Here is a 21,895-nt window from a genome sequence, read left to right on the forward strand (position 1 = left end):
CTCTACAACGAAGGACGCTACAGGTAAAAAAGAAAATTTGAAATTTGAAAATTCTCGAATTTTTGACTTTGAGCTGAAATCTGAGAAAGAAATTCGACACCCAGAACAAAAAGAAACTAATATGATAAACTATTGTTTGCCAATTAAACAAAAAGAAAAGAAAAGAAATCCGATATCTGAATTAGTGTCCACACAGGAGCGGATTAAAAGTGACATACCCGTGTGTGTCATTTTGGCCACCTGGGTGCGAAAGGATTACGTAATTACTTGAAAATGAATAATGATGATACAGAACATGAAAGTGCTTTACTGATTATTATTACAGGACAAGTAAACAATTAATTAGAGCCTTTAATTACGCACAATTTTAACGTATAGTATACAGAAGGTCAAAGGCTTAGGAAGAACAACTAATATATATTGTTTATCATTTGAACAAGTAAAGTTTTCAAGAAAATCAACAAATGCTAATTTTTATGCACCTAAGAAATAGCCAACAATAACATGCTTAATAATACGCCACCTATTAAAGCAAAATTGATTCCGAACTCTGTTATAATGGGTATCAAAAAGTTCTCAGTGTCGTAATATAGGTTATATTAAATAAAAAGAAAACTTACAGTAGTAAATAATTTCTGTTAAGGGTAAGATCAAATTATCTTCCCTATTTCTTTTAATATTAGAATGCATTTGGGGCATATTTTCGCTTCACGTTCTAAATTAATTTTTGCAGTTAAACCATATATATATATATATATATATATATATATATATATATATATATATATATATATATATATATATATATATAAAAGAGAACGTACAAATCCTTTGTTCCCTCATCACGCTAATACGGCTGAACCAATTTCTTTCATTTTTGGGGGGTTATTAGGATTTGGACCCTAGATGGTTTTTATCATATCACTTTAATTTTCAATTACCAGTGTCTTGAGATAATTGACCATTCAAGTGTCCATCTCATCATAGCTAAATCTAACCGTATTTATATGCAACCTGCATGTATATGCAACCCGCATGACCGTGTCACTCGGCGGGTTAACATAAATGACAGGCGATATAATGTTAACATTTACTGCAATCTACTATGGTTTTTATCATATCACTTGAAAGCGAAAAAGTAAAAATTATCTAAGTAACAAAGTTTATTGCGTTCCGGGGTGACCGCAGCGAAGCGGGGTGAACGCTGCTAGTATATTATAAAAGAGAACGTACAAAACCTTTGTTCCCTCATCACGCTAATACGGCTGAACCAATTTCTTTTATTTTTGGGGGGTTATTAGGATTTGGACCCTAGATGGTTTTTATCATATCACTTTAATTTTTAATTACCAGTGTCTTGAGATAATTGACCATTCAAGTGTCCATACGTACAAATCCTTTGTTATTAGTTCATCATAGGTAAAAATAAACGTATTTATATGCAACCCGCATGACCGTGTCACTCGGCGGGTTAACATAAATGACAGGCGCTATAATGTTAACATTTACTGGAAAAGCGAAAAAGTAAAAACTATCTAAGTAACAACGTTTATTGCGTTCCGGGGTGACCGCAGCGAAGCGGGGTGAACGCTGCTAGTATATATATATATAATTTTGTTGTATTTAATAACGAATGAGATTTCCCAGGCAATGAAAGTAAAGGAAAGAAAAAGTGATAGTGTGGAGTATAGTAATACATATATGTTTTCAAAACATTAAACTCAGAATCGAATGGGTCTTATAGTTCGGCAAATACGAAATGAAGTGAAATGAAATCTGAGTTTTACGTCCCACAGTTATGCCGGTTAGGCTAAAGGAGACGGTAATTATGAGAAATGAATGAAATGGTGGAATGAAGAAAGTGGGAGGAAACGGGAGAACCCCGAGAAAACCCAGGCACACGGTGTTTCGGCAAATAATACGAGGTTTTGAACTTCTGACTGATACGAATTACTCAAATCAGTTAATAGTTATAAATACAATGTACACACAGGGCAAAATTCCTTTCTTATTTTCATAACTGTATATTAAGAATTCTACGCACTGGTAGAAAGCATGGAATATCATTATTTACGGCAGTGAACAATGTGGTAACGTGTTTTATCGTGTGTTTTTTCTTTGTTGCGTCCAATTTTAGGACTAATAATTCTGGTTACAACGTAATCGAGGCATGGAAATTCCAAGTAACACCTGCGTGTCCACATTTGGGAATGTTTTAATAGGTAAGCGCCGGTGTCCGCGTTTGGGACGTCCACATCTGGCACTAATTCAGACTATTATGTGAGGTACCATCCTGAGATTTCCCTGGTCTAAATGAGGAAACCCTCACTCAGCATAGCTGGTCCGAAAAACCTTTTACATTTTTTCGACCGAGCCCAAACGGGAATCAAAACCGAGATCGCTTACATCAATAACAATAAAAAAACCGTTAACAATACATGTATAATTAGAAACCGTACGGAATAAGAAAATGACAAGCTTGTTTTCAAAAAATCAATACTTCCTGATAACTGAGATAAGTATTAAAAAAAAAAAAAACGAATTATCTCAGCATAACTCTGTTTCAGAGCTGATTTCCTTGTACGAGATCTAAAAATAATAATACGGAGGGATACCAACTAAACCGAATTGTATTAACAACATATATTTCTTATTAAAGGAAACTAAAACGTATCAACCTAGGAGGAAACAAATTAGCGAGGATCCCCACAGAAGCTTTATCGAAGCTCAACAACCTTGCGAAGCTGGAAATACAAGAAAATCTAATCAGCAACATTGGAGAAGGGGACTTCGCAGGTAAGACAACTCTCAAATAAACAAAAATACGACAACTAAAGCAGGAATTAACATCAAGTTTCAAAGTTTAAAATCTGATAAAAAAATTTTTTTGGAACTTATCTTTAGTAGTTTTAATGTGATTTTATTAGTATTATTATTATAGATATAAGCTAGTAGGTAATTTTTTAGGTAGATCATTAAGAAAGTACGGTATAATATTAAAAACACAAATAAAGTTAACAATAACTGTATTTTCCTGTGTTTGAATTAACAAAAGAGCATGTAATAAGCGATCAACATGTGAATTATTTTTGAGTTTAAGATGCAAAAAGTACGCAAACGTTTTATTATTATTATTATTATTATTATTATTATTATTATTATTATTATTATTATTATTATTATTATTATTATTATTTCTATATCTCGGTTTAAACTGGTTTCAGCTTAAGAACCTGTTTCTGGCAAGTGCAGGTTATTTGAAAAGTTCTTCTCAAAAAAAAAAAAAAAAAAAAAAACTCCTTGACCATATGACAGGTGTCTAGGATTACTGACTTTTGTAGGTTTGTTAGGAAATGTTTTGCGTTTATCTGTTTCAGTTGCTTCACAGTACTTTTAGGGACAATTGCTGTAGCTGAAATAATGATTAGTCTCACTATAACTTCCTGGCATTTCCATAACTTTTTGATTTCATCTGCCAACGTCTCTATATTTGCTCATTTTCGTACTGAATGTTGTACGTCTGTTATGAGTCAATGCAACTGCTACATCTGTGAAAATTACTTCTTGGTCTATTTTATTGATAATTTATTTATTTATTTATTGAAACAGAACACAACAGGTATTATACCCAATTACAGTGTTCATCTTTCATGAAATAATGTATTTACAATTTCCCTTTTAAACCTTGTGAGGCAATCAGCGTAAATATCTATATTATTTGTCATTTTTAAGAGTCTGTTGTAGGTTGCACTAATCCTCATGTTGGCGACTTATTTAGGATATTCCTCCTTGTTTCTGCACAATAAAAGAAGTTATAGTTTTCTGGACGTGTTTTTCTACCTGGTACGTTTATTTGAAAGCTGGAAAGCAATTCGTTGCAATCTAGCTTATTATTAAGTACCTTGTATAAAAATATCATGTCAGATAACGTTCTTCTTTGTTTGAGGGTTAGAGTTTCAAAATTCCTATTTAATGAATTAGAGTTTTCAGCTCTTGGGAAAATGTTTGATTTCTTATACACAAGATATCTAAGAAATTTGGACTAGATTTTTTCAATTTTTAGTGAGTTAATTTTTGTATCTGGGTTGCATACAAGCGTCGCGTATTCGAGTTTGGATCGAACGTAAGTTTGATACAATTTTTGAAGCGTGGCAGCTTTACGAAACTCCCTACTAATTCTTAGAATAAGCCCAAGATTTCTGTTCGCTTCATTTGTTATGTTGTCAATATGAGGTTCAAATGTAAATTTCATATCATACATTACTCCTAAATCATTGACAGTACTTATCTACAACGGGTAGTTGAGTCTCATTAATTGAATATTTAAATTGCACTGGTTTTTTACGTTTTGTATTACTCATAATTTTACATTTATTAATATTTAGTGATATTGGGTCTATTGGCAGGAACTATTACATCTGTTCTAATTTCACGATCACAGTAGACCTTGTATTTATCGTTCTGAAGTACTGGTCTTCGCTTGGTTTAGTAGTATGGTATAGTATGTGTGATTAATTCCATATTATGTGCCTAAAACTGGTGAATGCTTTTTGCAATATGGTTGTGTCTTTTTAGATAGTCTGTGGGAGCCAATATACGACATTATTATTATTATTATTATTATTATTATTATTATTATTATTAGTAGTAGTAGTAGTAGTAGTAGTAGTAGTAGTAGTAGTAGTAGTAGTAGTAGTAATAATAATAATAATAATAATAATAATAATAATAATAGTAGTAGTAGTAGTAGTAGTAGTAGTAGTAGTAGTAGTAGCAGTAGTAGTAGTAGTAGTAGTAGTAGTAGTAGTAGTGATGGTGGTTATTTTCGTTGTTGCAGTAGTAGTACAACAATAGGAGCTCATATTGCCCATTTTACTGAAAAGAGGCTGAAATAGGGGTATCCATCACCCCAAGGACATGAGCGCAACCCTCGAAATTTACTTTTCCCCGCAAATTTACTATTCTGTCCCCCGAAAGTTTCTTATTTTGTCCCGCAAAGGTACCTTTCTCTCCCCAAAAATTTATTATTTTTTACCTTGTACCATTTTCAGTGAAACATTATATCCACATAAATCTTTTCATGGGCGCAACCTTCTGCAGAGACACCCGTAGGCTGAAATACGAATAAATTTTAGTGAAATGTAATATCCAAGAAATACAAAATAAAATAACTCGTACAAATGTACAAAAAGTAAATAACAAAATAATGCAACTCGCTCTCTAATCAGATGAATTAAGAAGTAAAAAAAAAAATTCGAGGCAACTGAATTAAAAATATTAACCTCTTGCGTACCAGTGACATCCATGTGGATCCCATGAAAATGTATCCCTTACGAAGGGTCGTATTAATCCTGGAGATGCTAAAATTTGTTAGTGGATGCAAGGCAAGACTTAGTTCTACCATTTCCCCTTAGATGACAGCACCTTACTGACACAAAAGACAAACAAAAATATGTCTCACTAGATGGCAGGCCTAAGAGAGCACTGAATTGCGACACACACGTGTTTGTTTTGACGATAAACAATTGGAAACTTCGAGATCGGAAAAAAGAAAAAAAATTGTCTTTGATCTCCGGTCAGTGTTGCCAACCTGAAGCAGCATAAAATCCCTTCAGAACACCAAAATTTCCCTTATCCAGTCCAACTCCACAATGCAAATAATTGTTTTTATCAGTAATGTGAATGCTCTCCTCGCGCGCGCACAATAACTAAACCCTATATAACGGTCTAGAAAGTCTATCAACAGCAAATGAAACCGGTATTACAGCACGCACATAGGTGAATGACACATAAAACGCAAGAGAGTTAACAGTTGACAAAGGAATCAACTTGTTCAAAGAAATATTTCTTCTGTTATTGTTTCTTATTAACAACACGAATCCCCACAATTTATCACTGCTGTCTTATTAAAGTATATGACTCCCTGACTCCCAATTGGACAACATCATGACCGTGGGTTTTCTCAGCTTCCTCCCACTTTCGCATTCCATCAATTCTTTTATCATTCACTTGATTTAATTATCGTCTCCTTAGCATAACGGGTAAAAACGTAGGACGTTAAACTGAATGATTTTATTTTATTTCATTTTCCAATTCTCCAAGTATCCGCATGGTTATTGATGTATAAAATACAATATTTCTTGTTTTATCTTTTTTTTTTAAAGAGACACGACAGTTTGAAATTATAATACACTCATATTAATATTGGATAAATTCACAAAAGGGTTATACCAAACATACACAGAATAAGTAGAATTTAAAATAACTTCAATTTAAAGCATCACGATAAAATAAAAATAAAAATAAGACATAGATTGTGGTAAAGATACACTCTCACTAATCTGTTCATTTCTTGCACAGAAGGGCACAAGTTTTGTAGGTCCGCTCGATTAAGCTGTGGCGATTTCTGATAAAAAGGATGTAGCTTATCTCTTCTGTGATTCTCATGCGTTTAAACTCTGTTAAACCTTGTAGTTATCTTTCAGGTAAATGATTTTTCAAACACAAGGACACAACACGCACACACAAAGCGGGAAAATTATAAATATAGTGAGAAAACAAAGAGAAAGAAAGAGAGAGAGGAAAATCGCGTTTCTTACCACTATATTAACAGACTTCCACATAACTCTCCAGGCGTATGGCGATGTTTATCGTCTACGCTATTTAATCACCGATCTCTTAATACAAATAACGTCCTAAATTCCCTTACGATGCTCTTGTTAACATCGAAAATGTTTGGTCCGTTATGACTTCACGCACCAAAGTATGGAAACTAAACTGTAAGATCACTGTTATTTTTGTAATATTTTGGAAAATATAAATATAACTCTTTTTTAAAAGCTTGAAAATAATACTTTTGTAAATGCACTAAAGAAGTTTTTTTTTTCCTTTTGGTTGGACAAATGAAGATTAAAAGCATTGGGCCCGAATTTTCAACCTTAGAAAAATTACCCAAATCCATTTAATATTAGTTTCTCCATTTTACTCTCCCCCTTCTTTAATCTCCTTTATTGCATATTATTATTTTCTCCTTTTTATTTTATTATAGTTTATAAAAGCATATTTTTAGGCCTTTTCACAGATGATATTATTATTTTTAAGTTTTTATACAATATTCTGCAATCAATTGTTTTCTCCTACTTTCCGTAACTTGTAAATACTACATGCTTTCGATGTTTTTATTTATTGGTTTGTTTGTTTATCTGTTTAACATGTAATGATTATGCTCCGAGGCTAATGGAGAAAACACTGATGATGAAAATGAAGGAAATGGTCGCATGAAGAAAAGGGGAGGAAATGGAAGAACACCGAGAAATCCCACGTACACAGTCTTTGTCCACCACAAAATCCAATTCGCGAGAGCTGGGATCGAACGAAGGATCCCATACAGCACAAGCAAACCCTCTACCAATCACTCAACAGTGAGTAGATTAGTTTGCATCCGTACCCCACTTTTTTTACCTTGAAAGTACTTACACTTTATGTACTCTAAATACATTCACTCTAAGTACTCTCGTCGAAGTAATGAATATCTTAATTACTCCAAATACTCTCGTTGAAATAATAAATGTTTTAAGTGAAGTACAAGAGTTTAATTATAATGGAACTTTATTTGTTACGGCTTTTTACCGGTACTTTAGGAACAATTACTCACATGAATTTACGCATGCTTATGATGATGCTGTACCGGACTGTAGTCTCATTACTTCACTATTACTTTTCGCGTATGTAACATTTAAAGTACTTACTGTTCTTTTGAACTAACAGTATCATTACTGTGTCACCATTTGTAGGTATGTAACCTTAAAGATATACGCTCTCATAGCTCGTATGTAACCTGCTTTTCCGCGTATGAAATTTCATTGTCGAACTGTAATTGAAGTTGGGGAATACTGGGGAATTTTTATGGACACCCTGGGGGCGCGGTGGCTCAGTGGTAGAGCGTTCACCTCTGGTGCTTGGGGTCCCGAGTTCGATCCCAGTCTCCGTCAAGTGAACTTTGTGGTGCACAAACACTGTGCTCGTGGGTTTTCTCGTTCATCTCTCATCATCACCGTCTCCTTTGGTCTAACCGGCATAACCGTGGGACGTAAAACTCAAAGATTTCATTTCATTTTCATTAGGATAATGCTGTAAGTTTTGTTTTAAATATGCAACAATTTTCTGTTACTTCGAAACTAAAATCACAAGGGTCTAAGTGAACAATTATGTCATCAATACAGTGCCGTTGAAAGTATGTATAAAAATAAGATCCTAATATGTGTCCCTTAATAATATTCCTGCTTGTAGGTAGCAAGCCGTCAATGTCTAATTTTTTCCATGATGATACTGCCAAACCCTGAATTCATCTGTAAATTCCAATGGGGTCGTTTCTCAGTATCTTTACTATGTATTCTTCTGCAGCCTTAAGGCTATTTTCTATACCATCCCATTCAGGCATTATTACAAAATTTTCCAAGTGTCTGTTAGATGCAGAATGAATAGCTGCCTTCTTCGTACCGAACTTAGTATACCCTGACCGGTGAATGATGATTTCTGACAGCTCAGCTCGCGAGGACAACTGAGGAGTGCGGTGTTGCCATGTGTTTCTCGCACACGGGGAGAATCATCATCTTCGTCGTTGAGGGTGAGAGGAGGGTGAGTGAAAGTTTGGCAATGTGAGTGGTTACCATGGAGACGCGACAGGTTCTGAGCCTAAGGTTGGTTGACCTGCTGTCTTCTGCTCGCTCGCCGTGGCCTTGTGCAAAGCTGTCAGAAATTATCGTTCACCGGCCGGGGTATAGTGCATGGATGGCTGGAAGCAATTTACACACGTCTTTTTCCATTTTTCGGTAAATGGAATAAACAAAGTCGTATGGAATCAACAATTCCAATGTGCACACATTTCTTGTAAACCAATTCGATGGAGCAATGAAACAATGCTAATATCATTATGTCATTGTCGGTAGTAATGAGTACAATTTTGGCGAACCCACACCGGGATACATGCCAGAAATCTACAGTCAGCTTCCCCTGCCAGTAAGCAATTTCTTTCTGGATGATTAACTTGGATTCCAATTTTCATAGATGTACAGTTGAATGTTATCTCATCATCAGCGAAGGCATTGAATTTGTGGTTGGTAGCATATGCGCTTTAATCAAAAACGGTATCAATATTTTTGCAATTAACTCTATCAGTTAGTTCCTTGAAGATCCTCAGAAACTGTTAAGTTTACGGGCAATGGAATGTCTTCGGAGATGGAAGCTATATGTGTAACATAAGTACTATTTTGCCTTCACAATCTCTCGTGTTCTTTTGGTGAGGGTTTTTGGTGCTTTCGAACACATAATCGACCCTTCATAGTTCTTCGTGATGCTCTGAATATACGTAAAGTAAGAAGAAGCTACTTAACCAAAAGTTTTCTTGTCAGTTGTCATCACTTTCCAGGTAGAATTCACAATATCCGCAAAATAACAGGTTTTCCGATCCACTTGAAACAGGAGATAGTAATTGGTGATGCTGAAAGACGATTCTAGTTCTTTCATGAACGCGCTTTTTTTGTAGCTTTCTCATAAACCCTTCTACATCGAAGAGTAGAGAATTATTTAAATGTACGAGTGAAATAACATGTACGAGTAAAATCATTATCTTGTAAGCAAAAAGTGGCTTTTAGAAACTCCTCAGCTCTTGGACAGTCACCTATTCTATATTTGTCGTAAACAAGATTATGTGACTTTTTTGGTTCCAAATAATACACAAATGGCGTCGCTTAGAAGTCTCTCCTTAAGGGATGTTGTGATGCGTTCGTTTCCTTGAGGATTTCCAAACATTTTACTTCCATTTGATAAAGAAGTAGTTTCCATATCTCACTTGTTAATCTTTCCTTCTTTCTTTCAAGCTGCAAAAGTGTCTTCTTATGAGTATACTGTTTATAACATGCATTATTCAGATTATGGTAAAATATTTTTTCCACGTTTATAGAGTACAAACATTTAGCAACAATGTCATTTCGTACTTGGACAGCTGGTCTGTCATTTTCTCTACCATTTTCAGTAGTTAATACACTATAGTCACTTACGTTGCATATCATCCATGAATTTTCACTTGGTTTAAGCTGTTTCATTATACTTTGGAACTCTCGACAATTTTATGGCATCCGTATTTTCATTTCAAAAGACTGAGGGAAAAGGAAAAGGAAACGTAACATCTAAATTAGGATATTGAAGTGTTTATAGATTTACACTTACAACTACCAGAGATACGAAAAATGTACCAGCGGCCATATTTGATGACGTTACGCCTGGAAAAAGTGTTAAATGTTCACATAAGTTTAAAGTGCTTACTACGTCCCCTACTAAGTTTTCCTTAATAAACGGAACAAACTTTCATGTTGATTAGTCAAATATTTCCACCAATATAAAGATTTCTGTGATTGAATAGCCGCCATCTTGGATGATATCATATGTGGAGAATTTGTCGGATCACCTAAATTGAAACTAGTTAAAGAACATTTGTTTAACAGGAATGAAAAATTATAACGAAATACCTTGTTAATTTTAGTTAAATATTACCAAAGTATGAATATTTTTGTAATTGAGCAGCCGCCATCTTGGATGACACCATGTTCACTTTAGTAAAAAAAATAGTTAGTAGGACCCCTGCTAAACAATCTCGAAAAAAGAAGAAAATTGCATGTTAATCAGTCCAATATTGGTTGAGATATGAACACTTTTATGATTAAGCCGCCATCTTGGATGACGTTATCCCAGACAAATATAGTGTGTTCATCTTAGTACAAAGATACATACTAGGACCCCTGCTAAACAATCCTGAAAGAATAGAACGAAATTACATGTTAATTAGTCCAATATTAGCCTATATATGAACATTTATGTAATTAAGCATCCGCCATATTTGATGACGTCATATCTGGAAAATGTACCAGGTTAGGGGTGTCCACCAAATATAAAATAATTAGTAAGACACCTACTAACGATTTCTGAAGAAAAATTCTCCATACTCATAAACTTTCCTACAGAACCATAGTCAGATCCTGGACTATTTGAGGACGATAAACTTTCAAGGTCAAACATGGGGTACGAATGCAGACTAATCTAATACAGTGAGCTTAAACATTTTGGGCCGTGTGCAAATTCATTTTGACGCGTAATTAGTGCCATACTAAGGAGTTCGACTAACATAAGGTTCCTGATGTAGTCAGGCCTTTAGTATGACGTTAATCATACTGCAAAACGACTCTGCATAAGGCGGTTTATTTTTCAAGGATATTTTGCAAAACTTACAAACTTTTTTTTTTGGCAAACGAATGTATAAATGTGAAGCTCAAACTTGTTGATATGAAATAAACAGAACGCCTAAATATGCAACCAGTTACACACCTGTGAAGGTTTGTGTTGTGTAAGCAGTAGGCGCTCAACAATTATTTCTAAATAATTAATTTTATTAATTTAATTTTACAGTGAAACGACTAGCCAAAACGAAAATTAATGTGAAAATATTGACTTGTCATCAGATTTGCGTATTTGTACACAATTTCAAAGCTTTAGTCTTAGTGCGCGAAATTTAAGTTACAAGACTTTACTGTAACAAACAAACAACTAACGTAACGAAAGCATTGTAAAAAGGAAATGAGTGTTTTCTGAAGATCGATAACCCTTATATATGATACAACAGAGGGTTATGATATTTAGTAGATTAGAGTTATGTTCCATTAAAACAAGAAATTTTGTGATGAAAACTAAAATTGAATTTTAAAGTTAAAGTCATACAACATTTTGCAGTTAACTAACTTTTCTCATATTCAAATACAAAGACGGACAAACTTAAAAACATTTTAATGTCCTTTATTTGCATAGGAATGGGTAGTGTTCTAACGTTAAACCTGGCTTACAACAAAATCCAGACGATTCCACCTCGTGCGTTCAGTCAACTCCGAGAACTCAATTCCCTGGAACTGGAGGGAAATGGGATTACAACTATCAATCCCAGCGCTTTCTCCGGAACAGAAGGTAAGTCACTGGAAGGAAGACGGAGACATAAGCCAATCAATCTTTCTGGACTATAAGGTAACTTTGTAAAGAACGGGAAGACGCCAAAATGGAAGAGAAGACTTTCAAAAGACGGTGATTTTATTTCGCTTCCTTTACGACGGGCTCCTCTACACGATAACGCTTGCAGAAAAAAAGACAAAAAAATGTACTGAAATATGAGATAGTATCTTTGGGCGTCCTTGTAAGTTTTTTAATCTCCACGGATAATCTCGAGTCTAGTAAGAAAATGTACTTTGAAAATTAATAATTTTTAAAAAAATCATGCTCAAAAAGTTGAATAATGTTTTACTTACATTGGAAGTTTTGAATTATATATTCATATATTGCGAAAGTGGAAAAATGCACTGTATAAATGTATCTACTATTCAATCTTATATAGTCTGGCCTAATCCTCATTTCGCCTAACCAGTTATAACAGAAAAATGATAAGATTTGTGTCCGTTATTTTGGGACCTCGTTATGTCTAAAATCGCGAACAATAAAAGGTGAGAAAATTGAGGGAATTCGCAATTTACTCGAAATCTCTCAATTTTCTTGATTTTCCCGAAGCCCAACGAAAATCTGGGAACAATAAACGTAATCTACACTGAAAGCCATCCCTTCCTACCCTACCCCATTTGAAGTATGAAAACGTAGAAGATTACCATTGGGGAAGCGAAAATAAACTGCAAATAAGATAATACGCTATTTATGGGTACATTCAGATAGTGTGCAATGAATGAGTGGCATCATTCGATGCTCGATGCTTTTTAATCGAGGTCCCAGATTCTTAATTCCAAGGTGATTAAGTGGATCGGAGCCAGTGGCAAATTGTAGGTGCTCTCCTTGCTCATAGCGTCTCGGTACTGAGCAAGAATCATAACATAACGAGTGAAGCAATTTGGTAATAAGTGGACTCTTCCCTTGCATAGAAGGCCATCCTGAATGAAAAGGAAATCTTCAAGTTTACGTGAAACGATTATGCCGGCTAGGCTAAAGGAGATGAGAAATGAATGAAATAGTAGAATGAAGGAAGTGGAAGGAAACGAAAGAATCCCGAGAAAAACCATACACACGGTGTTTGTTTATCACAAAACTCACTTGCAGAGCTGGGATCAAACCAAGGACCCCATGCAGCTATGCTGAATGTCACTGTCATAGGTCAAATCTCTATAACTGACACATTTTACCATATCGTGTAACAGCCATGCACACGGACATACCGTAACCACATAAAGTCAAACCGGGGATATCTTGATTACGAGGCAGCAACAAGTGATACCACTTACCCACACGTACTATGTGAATGCATCCGCAGTGTGATCACCTACTGAATTTACTTGCCACTTTCTATTTGCTTTTCCTGTGGTTATCTCGTATTTTCATACCTGACAGGAAGTGGGAGTGGAGATAAAGAAAGGACTATTTCCGAAGTAGATTGTACTTATTATTTCCAGACATGCCCATGTGCTCTTCCATAATACTGTGAGCGATGGTATTGATCCCGTCTGGTCCGTTCAATGACACTCTGACCATCGTACCTGACCAGCGATATCAAATGTATTTCCTAATCCTACCTACGTCACCACATGATCTTTCATATTGGTTACCGAAGTGATCAGGTGTCCTTCCAGGTGTACGTTTGTCTGATATGACAGAAAAACTACCGAAATCCTCAGTCGGAAACGTTAAATTGTCGCCCCATATTGTTATGCAACCACTCATAGTTCGTATAAAGTGATCCCACCTTGCCCCTATGTACGATATCGACTTTCTGCCAACGTATCCGTGTTCGGTGCTGTCAAGGCTTAATTTTTGCCTAGTTTGAACTCATCTTTAAACCTGAGTACCTGGGAATCTGTTATGCCCTTTGCGGAATCACTTGCGCACCTACTGTACATTGTTCAAACATGCATTTTTGGACTGAGTATCTATGCATGACTTCGCGTACGCAGTTTCGTACCGTTACATCCACGGTTTCTCATATTAAAAATAACACGTGTTAGAATGTATTTTCCCATGGCTTTGAACAGCTCTAACTCTAAAACTACGGATACTTACTCCCACTACTTATTCTGTTGTGAGAAGTCACTTCTTACAATTAGTCGATCTAGTAGTCCGGTTCATTAGTACATCATAACATGAAGTTTCGAATATTGGGTAAGACATGGCTTCACTTAGGCTTAATCTAAATAGCTTGACACTGACATGTTTTAAGATACCCAAATCAAAATAGTCTTTTGTAAAATTAATGCCTAAGTATGATCTATGTTGATCGGCGTTATTCAAGAACATTGATTTATTGGTTGTATTTATTTTTTTGAAGAAGATTTACTGTGTACAAAAATTTCCACTGTTAACACAAATGTTCTAATTATAAAACCATGAAGTACATATAAATATACAGTGCATTTTTAAAAGATACCAAAATTAATGGAAAAAGCACTGACTGTGTAATAGGCCAAAAAAAAAAAAAATCAATTTACATTCTTCAAATTTCACGGAGAGAGGTTCGGACTTCTTAATATTACCCTGACAGTGAACCTATATTTCCCACTACAAATCGTTATTTCTTAAGTGTCATTTTTTTGTTATAATCTATATTAAAAGACATACAATTTCGAACATTGTAACGCAAAGTTTTTGATTCATTTTAGGTTTTTATGTATTTTCTTCTTTCTCGCGTACTTGTACTAAGCCCGTCAAAAAATGCATACACACGTTAATGCAAGAAAACTCTAAATTGTGTGTTATTGCTAAACTTAATTATACATCACAAGTTTAATTAAATTACAATAAAGTGCAATACAAGTTTCTTACGCTAGTTTCATCTATATTGTGTGTTGTTGCTAAACTTTATTATACATCACAAGTTTAACAGATATTATAATAGAGTGCAATGCCAAGTTTTCTACGCAAGAAAACTCTATACTGTATATTGGTACTACATTTAATTATACATCACAAGTTTATTACAATTACAATAAAGCGCAATACAAGTTTCCTATGCAAGAAAATTCTATATTGTATCTTGATGCTAAATTAAATATACTTCACAAATTTAATACAATTACAATAAAGTGCAATACAAGTTTCTTAGGCAAGTTTCATCTATATTGTGTGTTCGTGCTAAACTTAATTATACATCACAAGTTTAACATATATTAATATAGTTCAATGCAAGTTTCCTACGCAAGAAAACTCTATACTGTATATTGGTACTACATTTAATTATACATCAGTTGTTTAATGCAATTACAATACAGCACATTACAAGTTTCCTATGTAAGAAAAGTCTATGTTGTGTGTTGGTGCTAAACTAATTATGCATCACAAGTTTCACACATATTACAATAAAGTGCAATACATGTTCCCTACGTAAGAAAACTCTATATTGTATGTTGATGCTAAACTTAATTATGTAAAGCGCAATATAAGTTTCCTACACCTGTGTAGTAACTGAAGATGCTTAATACGGTTGGAAACTTTTCTAAAACCACAGCCGAAGAAGCAGGACCTGTAGCTGTATAAGGTCTTCCGGATCTTCCCTTGTACACATCATAAATGGTACATGCAAATAGAACTTGCTATGTGTAATTGTCAAGCACGTAGGAAACGCTGTTTCAAACTCACGCCTGCACTGACATTGGATTTCAGCGACATTTTCTAACTTGACACGTCATTTTAAAATGCACTTCTGTTCCTGAAATGTCAAACGTTTACTGGCCATTCTGATTTACGATTATACGTCATATGTCACATAGAGAGTGCTGCCATCTACTGTGGGAACATTATACTACATGATGCAATGATAATTCAACTTCAAAACGTAAATGTGATCTATTAAACTGTGTATACATTTCTTTTGACGGGCTCTGAATAGTAACAGGAATATTTCATTTTTTTTACTTTGTATTTACATAAAAATCTAGTATTTTTTTGTTTCTCTCTTGAAAACTTCCATTTAATAACATTTGCGTTATTTTCGCAGCCAGTCTCCAATTTCTTCGTGTCGGCTACAACCACTTAAGTTCCATTCCATCTTTTGCACTGCGGAATGTTCACCGCCTACGTGAGCTGGACCTACGCAACAACAACATCTCCAGCATTCCAGATGAAGCATTCGACGGCTTCGGGGACTCCATAACTTTCCTCTATCTTCAGAGTAATCAGTAAGTAAAACAATCATTCTTCCAACTTTTGTTGTTCCATCTTATTAATTGAACATAGTACAATACACTTATTCTACCTCTTACTTCTTGCAGCCAATCAGGTACAGGAAACGAATTTATGGTGTTGCCATGTTGTAAACAATTGAAGAAAAATATATCTAGAATTCATCAATTTCTCTCAGTCTAGAAATAACTCCTTACTTCTTTAAACAAACAAGCAATTATGTTCAATTAATCCATGTAACGAAATTTCAATGACATACCATTCGAAACCAGAAGAACTTTGTAATACAGTAATGTATTCAAAGAAAACTTGTTTAGTTGAATGGTTCGAGCAGACCACGTGACTGCTTCGTATATCAAGTCAACGTTTATCAAGTCAAAATCGCCACATCTGAAAATCAAAATAAAATTTACAACAATCGTTAGTCCTACGTTAGTGCTACAAGGACAAAATTAATGCTTCTACGTACAAAATAAAAATGCTGATTTTGGCTTGAACTCAAGCAAAAATTGTTACTTTTACAAACAAGCTTTGCGGAAAACGATAAACGAAAAAGACGTCAATCGTTAGTGCTCGTTTGCACTACAACGTTAGTGTTCCTACGTACAAAAAGTTATTAACAAATTAATGAAGCGATTCTGGTTTCACGTCGTGACGAAATCACCACTTTTACAAATACGCTTTGCGGGAAACAAAAATGCCGTCTATCGTTAGTGCTGCAAATACAATGTTAGTGCTCCTACGTACGAAAAGCTATTAACAAATTAAAGTGCTGATTCTTTAATCACCACTTTAATTTGTTAATAAATTTTCGCACGAATGAGCAATAATGTTGTGCTTATAGCACTAACGTAGCACTAAGAATTGACATCTTTTTTGTACGGAGAATTATTAATGAATGAAAGTGATTACACTTTTACAAATAAGCTTTACGGAAAACGAAAAGCATGTCAATTGTTAGTGCTGGCTAGTACTACGAGCACAACATTAGAGCTTCTACGCACAAAATATTATTAACAAATTAAAGTTGAAATTCTGACTTGATGTCAAGTCAAAATCACACTTCTACAAATAAACTTTACGGAAAACGAAAAGAGTATCAATCGTTAGTGCTGCAAATACAATGTTAGTGCTCTTACATACGGAAACCTATTTAAAAATTAAAGTGCCAATTCTTTAATCGCTACTTTAATTTGTTGGTAACTTTTTGCACGTATGAGCAATAATGTTGTGCTTTAAACACGAACCAGTACTAACGTAGCACTAACAACTGACACCTATTTGATGCTCCTCAAAGCTTATTTGTAAAATTAACGATTTTGGCATGACGTCAAGCCAGAATCGCTACTTTTATTTATCATTCTTTTTTCCTACGTAGGAGCAATAACGTTGTGCTTGTAGCACAAACGATTGGCACAGTTTATGTTCTTTTTCGAGTTATTGTAAAAGTGGTGATTCTAGCTTGGTATCAGGCAAAAGTCGCTATTTTGATTTGTACTTTTCGCACGTAGGAGCACTATTGTTGTACTTCTAGCACTAACTGTGCACTAACGAATGACACCTCTCTCCTTTTCAAAACCTATTTTAAAATTGGCAATCTTTAATTTGTTAATAATTTTCGGTACCTTAGAGTACTAACGTTCTGCTTGTAACATTACTCAGCACTAACATAGCGCAAACGATTGACATTCGTTTCGCAAAGCTTTTTTCTATAAAAGTGGTGCTTTTGGCACGGCGTCAACCCAGAATTGTCACTTTAATTTATCAATAACTTTTCGTACATATGAGCACTAACCAGCACTAACAATAGTCACTCTTTTTCTTTTCTCGCAAAGCTTATTTGTAAACTTGGCGATTTTGGATTGATGTCAAACAATAATCGCCAGTTTTATATGTTACTATCTTTTTATACGGAAGAGCACTAACCAACACTAATAATTCACATCCTTTCCGTTTCTCGCAAAGTTTATCGTATTTGTAAAAGTGGTGATTTTGATTTGACGTCAAGCCGGAATTGTCAATTTAATTTGTTAGGAACTTTCTTCACGAAGGAGCACTAACTAGCACTACCATAGCGCTAACGGCTGTCACTGTTTACGATAACTGTTATTTACGAGTTTTTATTTTCCACTTGATAAATGACACATGAAGGACTGCTGCCAATATTTTTTTTCTCTGCTACGCGATTAAGAGCACGTGTAAATCTGCAATCGAGTTTTTCTTCTGCCATTTGATGAATACTTAATAAATAGCACTTGAGAGACGATAGTCGAGTCTTACTTTTATCACTTAAGGAATGGAATGTATGAGATTGCTGTCGGGTTTTCATTACGCCACTTGAAGACTGGTGCGTGCAACACAGCAGTCGATGAATGGCATATGCAAGGCAAGTTAGAATCATACCTGTTTTCTAATAAACAACAGTCATTTTTGGTAAATTTTCATAAGATATTGTGATATCTAGAAGAAACTTGACATTATTAAAATAGATATTTTCTTAATAAAATATGAAAATTTTCCCATGCAAATTTAACTTTACGTCCTTCAAATCAGAATAGTGTGGAATTTTATCTTTTTTGCTTTTTTTTCAGTTTAATAAAATACGATCTTCATAATAACTATATAAAGGTTTATAGAAAAAGAGAAAAAGGTGTATGTCGTATTTATTGATCTAGAAAAGGCTTTTGATCGCGTGAATTGAGAATTGTTGTTGGAAGTTTTGAAGAAGGTTGGGTTGGAATGGAGTTGAGTTGAGTTGATTTTAGTTTAGCGTCCCTTTCAGCAGCGAGGCTATATGAGACGTGGACCTACTGATTAACGTGGAATCCGAACCACATGAGCTCCCACCGGGAATGGGTTGGAATGGAAAGATAGAAGACTCATAAGAAACTTCTATATGAAACAACTAGTAACTGTTAGAATAGGAGAGAAAATGACAGAGGTGAGTGCAATTAGGAGGGGAGTTCGAAAGAAATGATGTCTCTCGCCTACATTATTTACTATCTATCTAAAAGAGATAATAGAAAAGAGCCTATAAAATAAAGACGGCATTTCAGTAGGAGGTCGAATGATTAGGAGTATACGGTTTGCAGATGATATTGCGCTTGCTGCAGAATCTGAAGACAAAATCAATAAGATGTTAGAAAAACTGAGGAAGGGTTGTGAAGAATATGGGATGAAAATAAATGTTAAAAAGACAAAAGGCAAGGTGATTGGAACGAAGGGGTCGGTGTCAAATATAGAAGTACGAGGGGAGAAAATAGATTGAATGACTAGTTTTCGATATCTGGGTAAGTGTGAGCGTGAAACGAAAGCAAATATAGGAATGGCGAAAGAAGCCTTTCGGAGGAAGAAAATACTATTGTGTGGGACATTGAACAAAGAGTTGAGAAAAAGACTCATAAAGAGCTTCGTGTGGAGTATTGTACTGTATGGGTCAGAAACATGGACATTATGCAAAACTGATGAAAAACGACTGGACGCTTTCGAAATGTGAGTGTGAAGAAGAATGGAGAGAAGTAGGTGGGTCGAGCAGAAAACGAATGAGAGAGTCTTAGAAATGGTGGGGAGAAAAGAAGAATTTTATATATTATTAAGAATAGGAGGAGAAACTGTTTAGGACATTGGCTAAGAAGGAACTGTATCATGAGGGATGTGCTAGAGAGTATGGTGGCAGGAAAGACAGGGAGGTGGCGAAGGAAGCTTCAACTGATGGACGATATTAAAACAGAAAAATCGTATGTGAAGACGAAGAGATTTGCAGAAGACTGTGGAGAATGGAAACTTCTCAGTTGCTGCAAGTGACCTGCCAATAACAGCAGAATATTTCTGATGATGATGAGTCGTGGGGCCTTCCGTACAAGCCTTCTCAATAATTCCAGAGCGTAATGAAACGCAAAACTTACAGAAATCAATTATAATTGCTGTGCTTATTTTCGCAAGCTCAAACGCATATTTTGCGTTGGGTTGATGCAAACCTTTACGGAAGAGGACCATAGTCAACATATTTCTTTTTTTTTATTACTACACTATCTATATTTACACATCTTTACTTGCACAGGCTATGTAAACAAATTAAAATACTTTGTCGGATAGAAATCTCGTAAATGTATATTTCAAACACTACTTCCATTGTATGCTACAATCAAATCAATAATTTAGCCTTTTAACATTATGAAAAGATGAAAAAGAAAGTATGTCCTTCGCAACGTTTCAGATTTAAAGCACTTTCCTCTTTCTGTGTTGCTTCATAAAATATATAAACTCAGGAGTATATTACGCATGAGAGAGTCATCCAAATGTTAACAAAGCAAAGTCTAGAAAAAAGTTGAAATTTAAAAGAAAAAAGTAGACGAACGAAAAATGAAAAGAAGACAAGCAGGTTGCGTGACCTGCAGGATAATGACGGTTCTCACATGACAGCTTCTCCCAGACTCCAAAAAGGGACTCTTTCATTATTTAAAACGTCTCTTTTCGAGAAGCTGTAAGCAAGGAAATGGCCAATTGACTTCCAAACAACATCCGGCATCTTCTTCTAGCTTTGATTTCTCATGTAATTAGGAAAGAAACTGCAATTATTTGTCCATCTTTTCTGTTATAAAATATTTACAGAATTAAACGCTTTTTCTATTACTTTAAAGAAAGTTTCCAAATATCACTCCACTGGAAACATTAGAAATGAAATTCAACTAAAAATACAGTATGTGAAAAGACGCAAATTTGGTTAATCATTTTTAAAGCTACTTAGTTTATATGTTTATTTTCCCCCAGTCTATTATTCTAAATATAGTCATCTTGTTGTGAAGTTACAAACAGGAATGTTTAAACTTGAAAATGAGCATGTTACATTAATGTGAATTATTTTACGTTTATACTTGTTGTATCCAAATTCTTAATTAGTAACTAACTAACTCTATGGCCTATAGCCTATGCAACCCACAGATTCAATGTCGCGTTCACAAAAACTTTTCATTGACTTCTGTCCTTAGTATACTGGATCCAGTTTCTATTTTGTATTCTATTTCTGCGAAATCCATCTTAATATTATTCTTCCATCTGTGACTAGGTCTTCCTAATGGTCTTTTTACAATTGAATTTCCAGTTAAAACTTCAAATGCTTTCCTATTCTCTTCCATTCTGGCTACATGACTTACCCACCTGAACCTCCTAGATTTGATTACCCTAACAATGTTTGGTAAACGGTATAAATTATGCAGTTCTTCGTTATGAAGTTTCCGCTATTCCCGTTCCTCTTGGGTACCAATATTCGTATCTAGATCTTGTTCTCAAATAGTTTCAGTCTACGTTTTTCCCTCAGAGTAAGCGACCATGTTTCGCAACTATACGAGACAATATGCAAGGTTATCGACGACAAAAGATTTTGAACTGAATAATAATTCTTAATTAGTAAGTACATTAAATTCTACAAATGAATCATCTATGGGATTATATTCTGCTGTACTAAAATTTCTTTACAACAGTCTTCCCTTCTCTCGTTATCTTTGCACTTTTGAACTAATAGACAAAAACTAACTCTATGGCCTATGACCTATGAAACCCACAGATTCAGTGCCGCGTTCACAAAAACGTTCCATTGACTTCTGTCCTTAGTATACTGGATGCAGTTTCTACTTTGTATTCCTATCTTTGCGAGATCCATCTTAATATTATCCTTTCATCTGTGCCTAGG

At 34.8% G+C, this 21,895-nt stretch overlaps 1 protein-coding gene across 1 annotated transcript in view; it reads left to right on the top strand.

Annotated features, from left to right (window-relative positions):
* The window catches only part of LOC145693943 (uncharacterized), a 54,255-nt gene that overhangs the window by 20,210 nt on the left and 12,150 nt on the right, over nt 1–21,895 (top strand). The window contains exons 2-4 of the mRNA XM_081770101.1: nt 2,660–2,796; nt 11,857–12,009; nt 16,022–16,202. Of these exons, the coding sequence (XP_081626227.1) occupies nt 2,660–2,796; nt 11,857–12,009; nt 16,022–16,202 (471 nt within the window). The remainder of the gene's footprint in view (nt 1–2,659; nt 2,797–11,856; nt 12,010–16,021; nt 16,203–21,895) is intronic.

Source organism: Thermobia domestica, chromosome 9, assembly GCF_964235325.1.
Source record: "Thermobia domestica chromosome 9, izTheDome1.hap1.1, whole genome shotgun sequence".
Taxonomy (NCBI): domain Eukaryota; kingdom Metazoa; phylum Arthropoda; class Insecta; order Zygentoma; family Lepismatidae; genus Thermobia; species Thermobia domestica.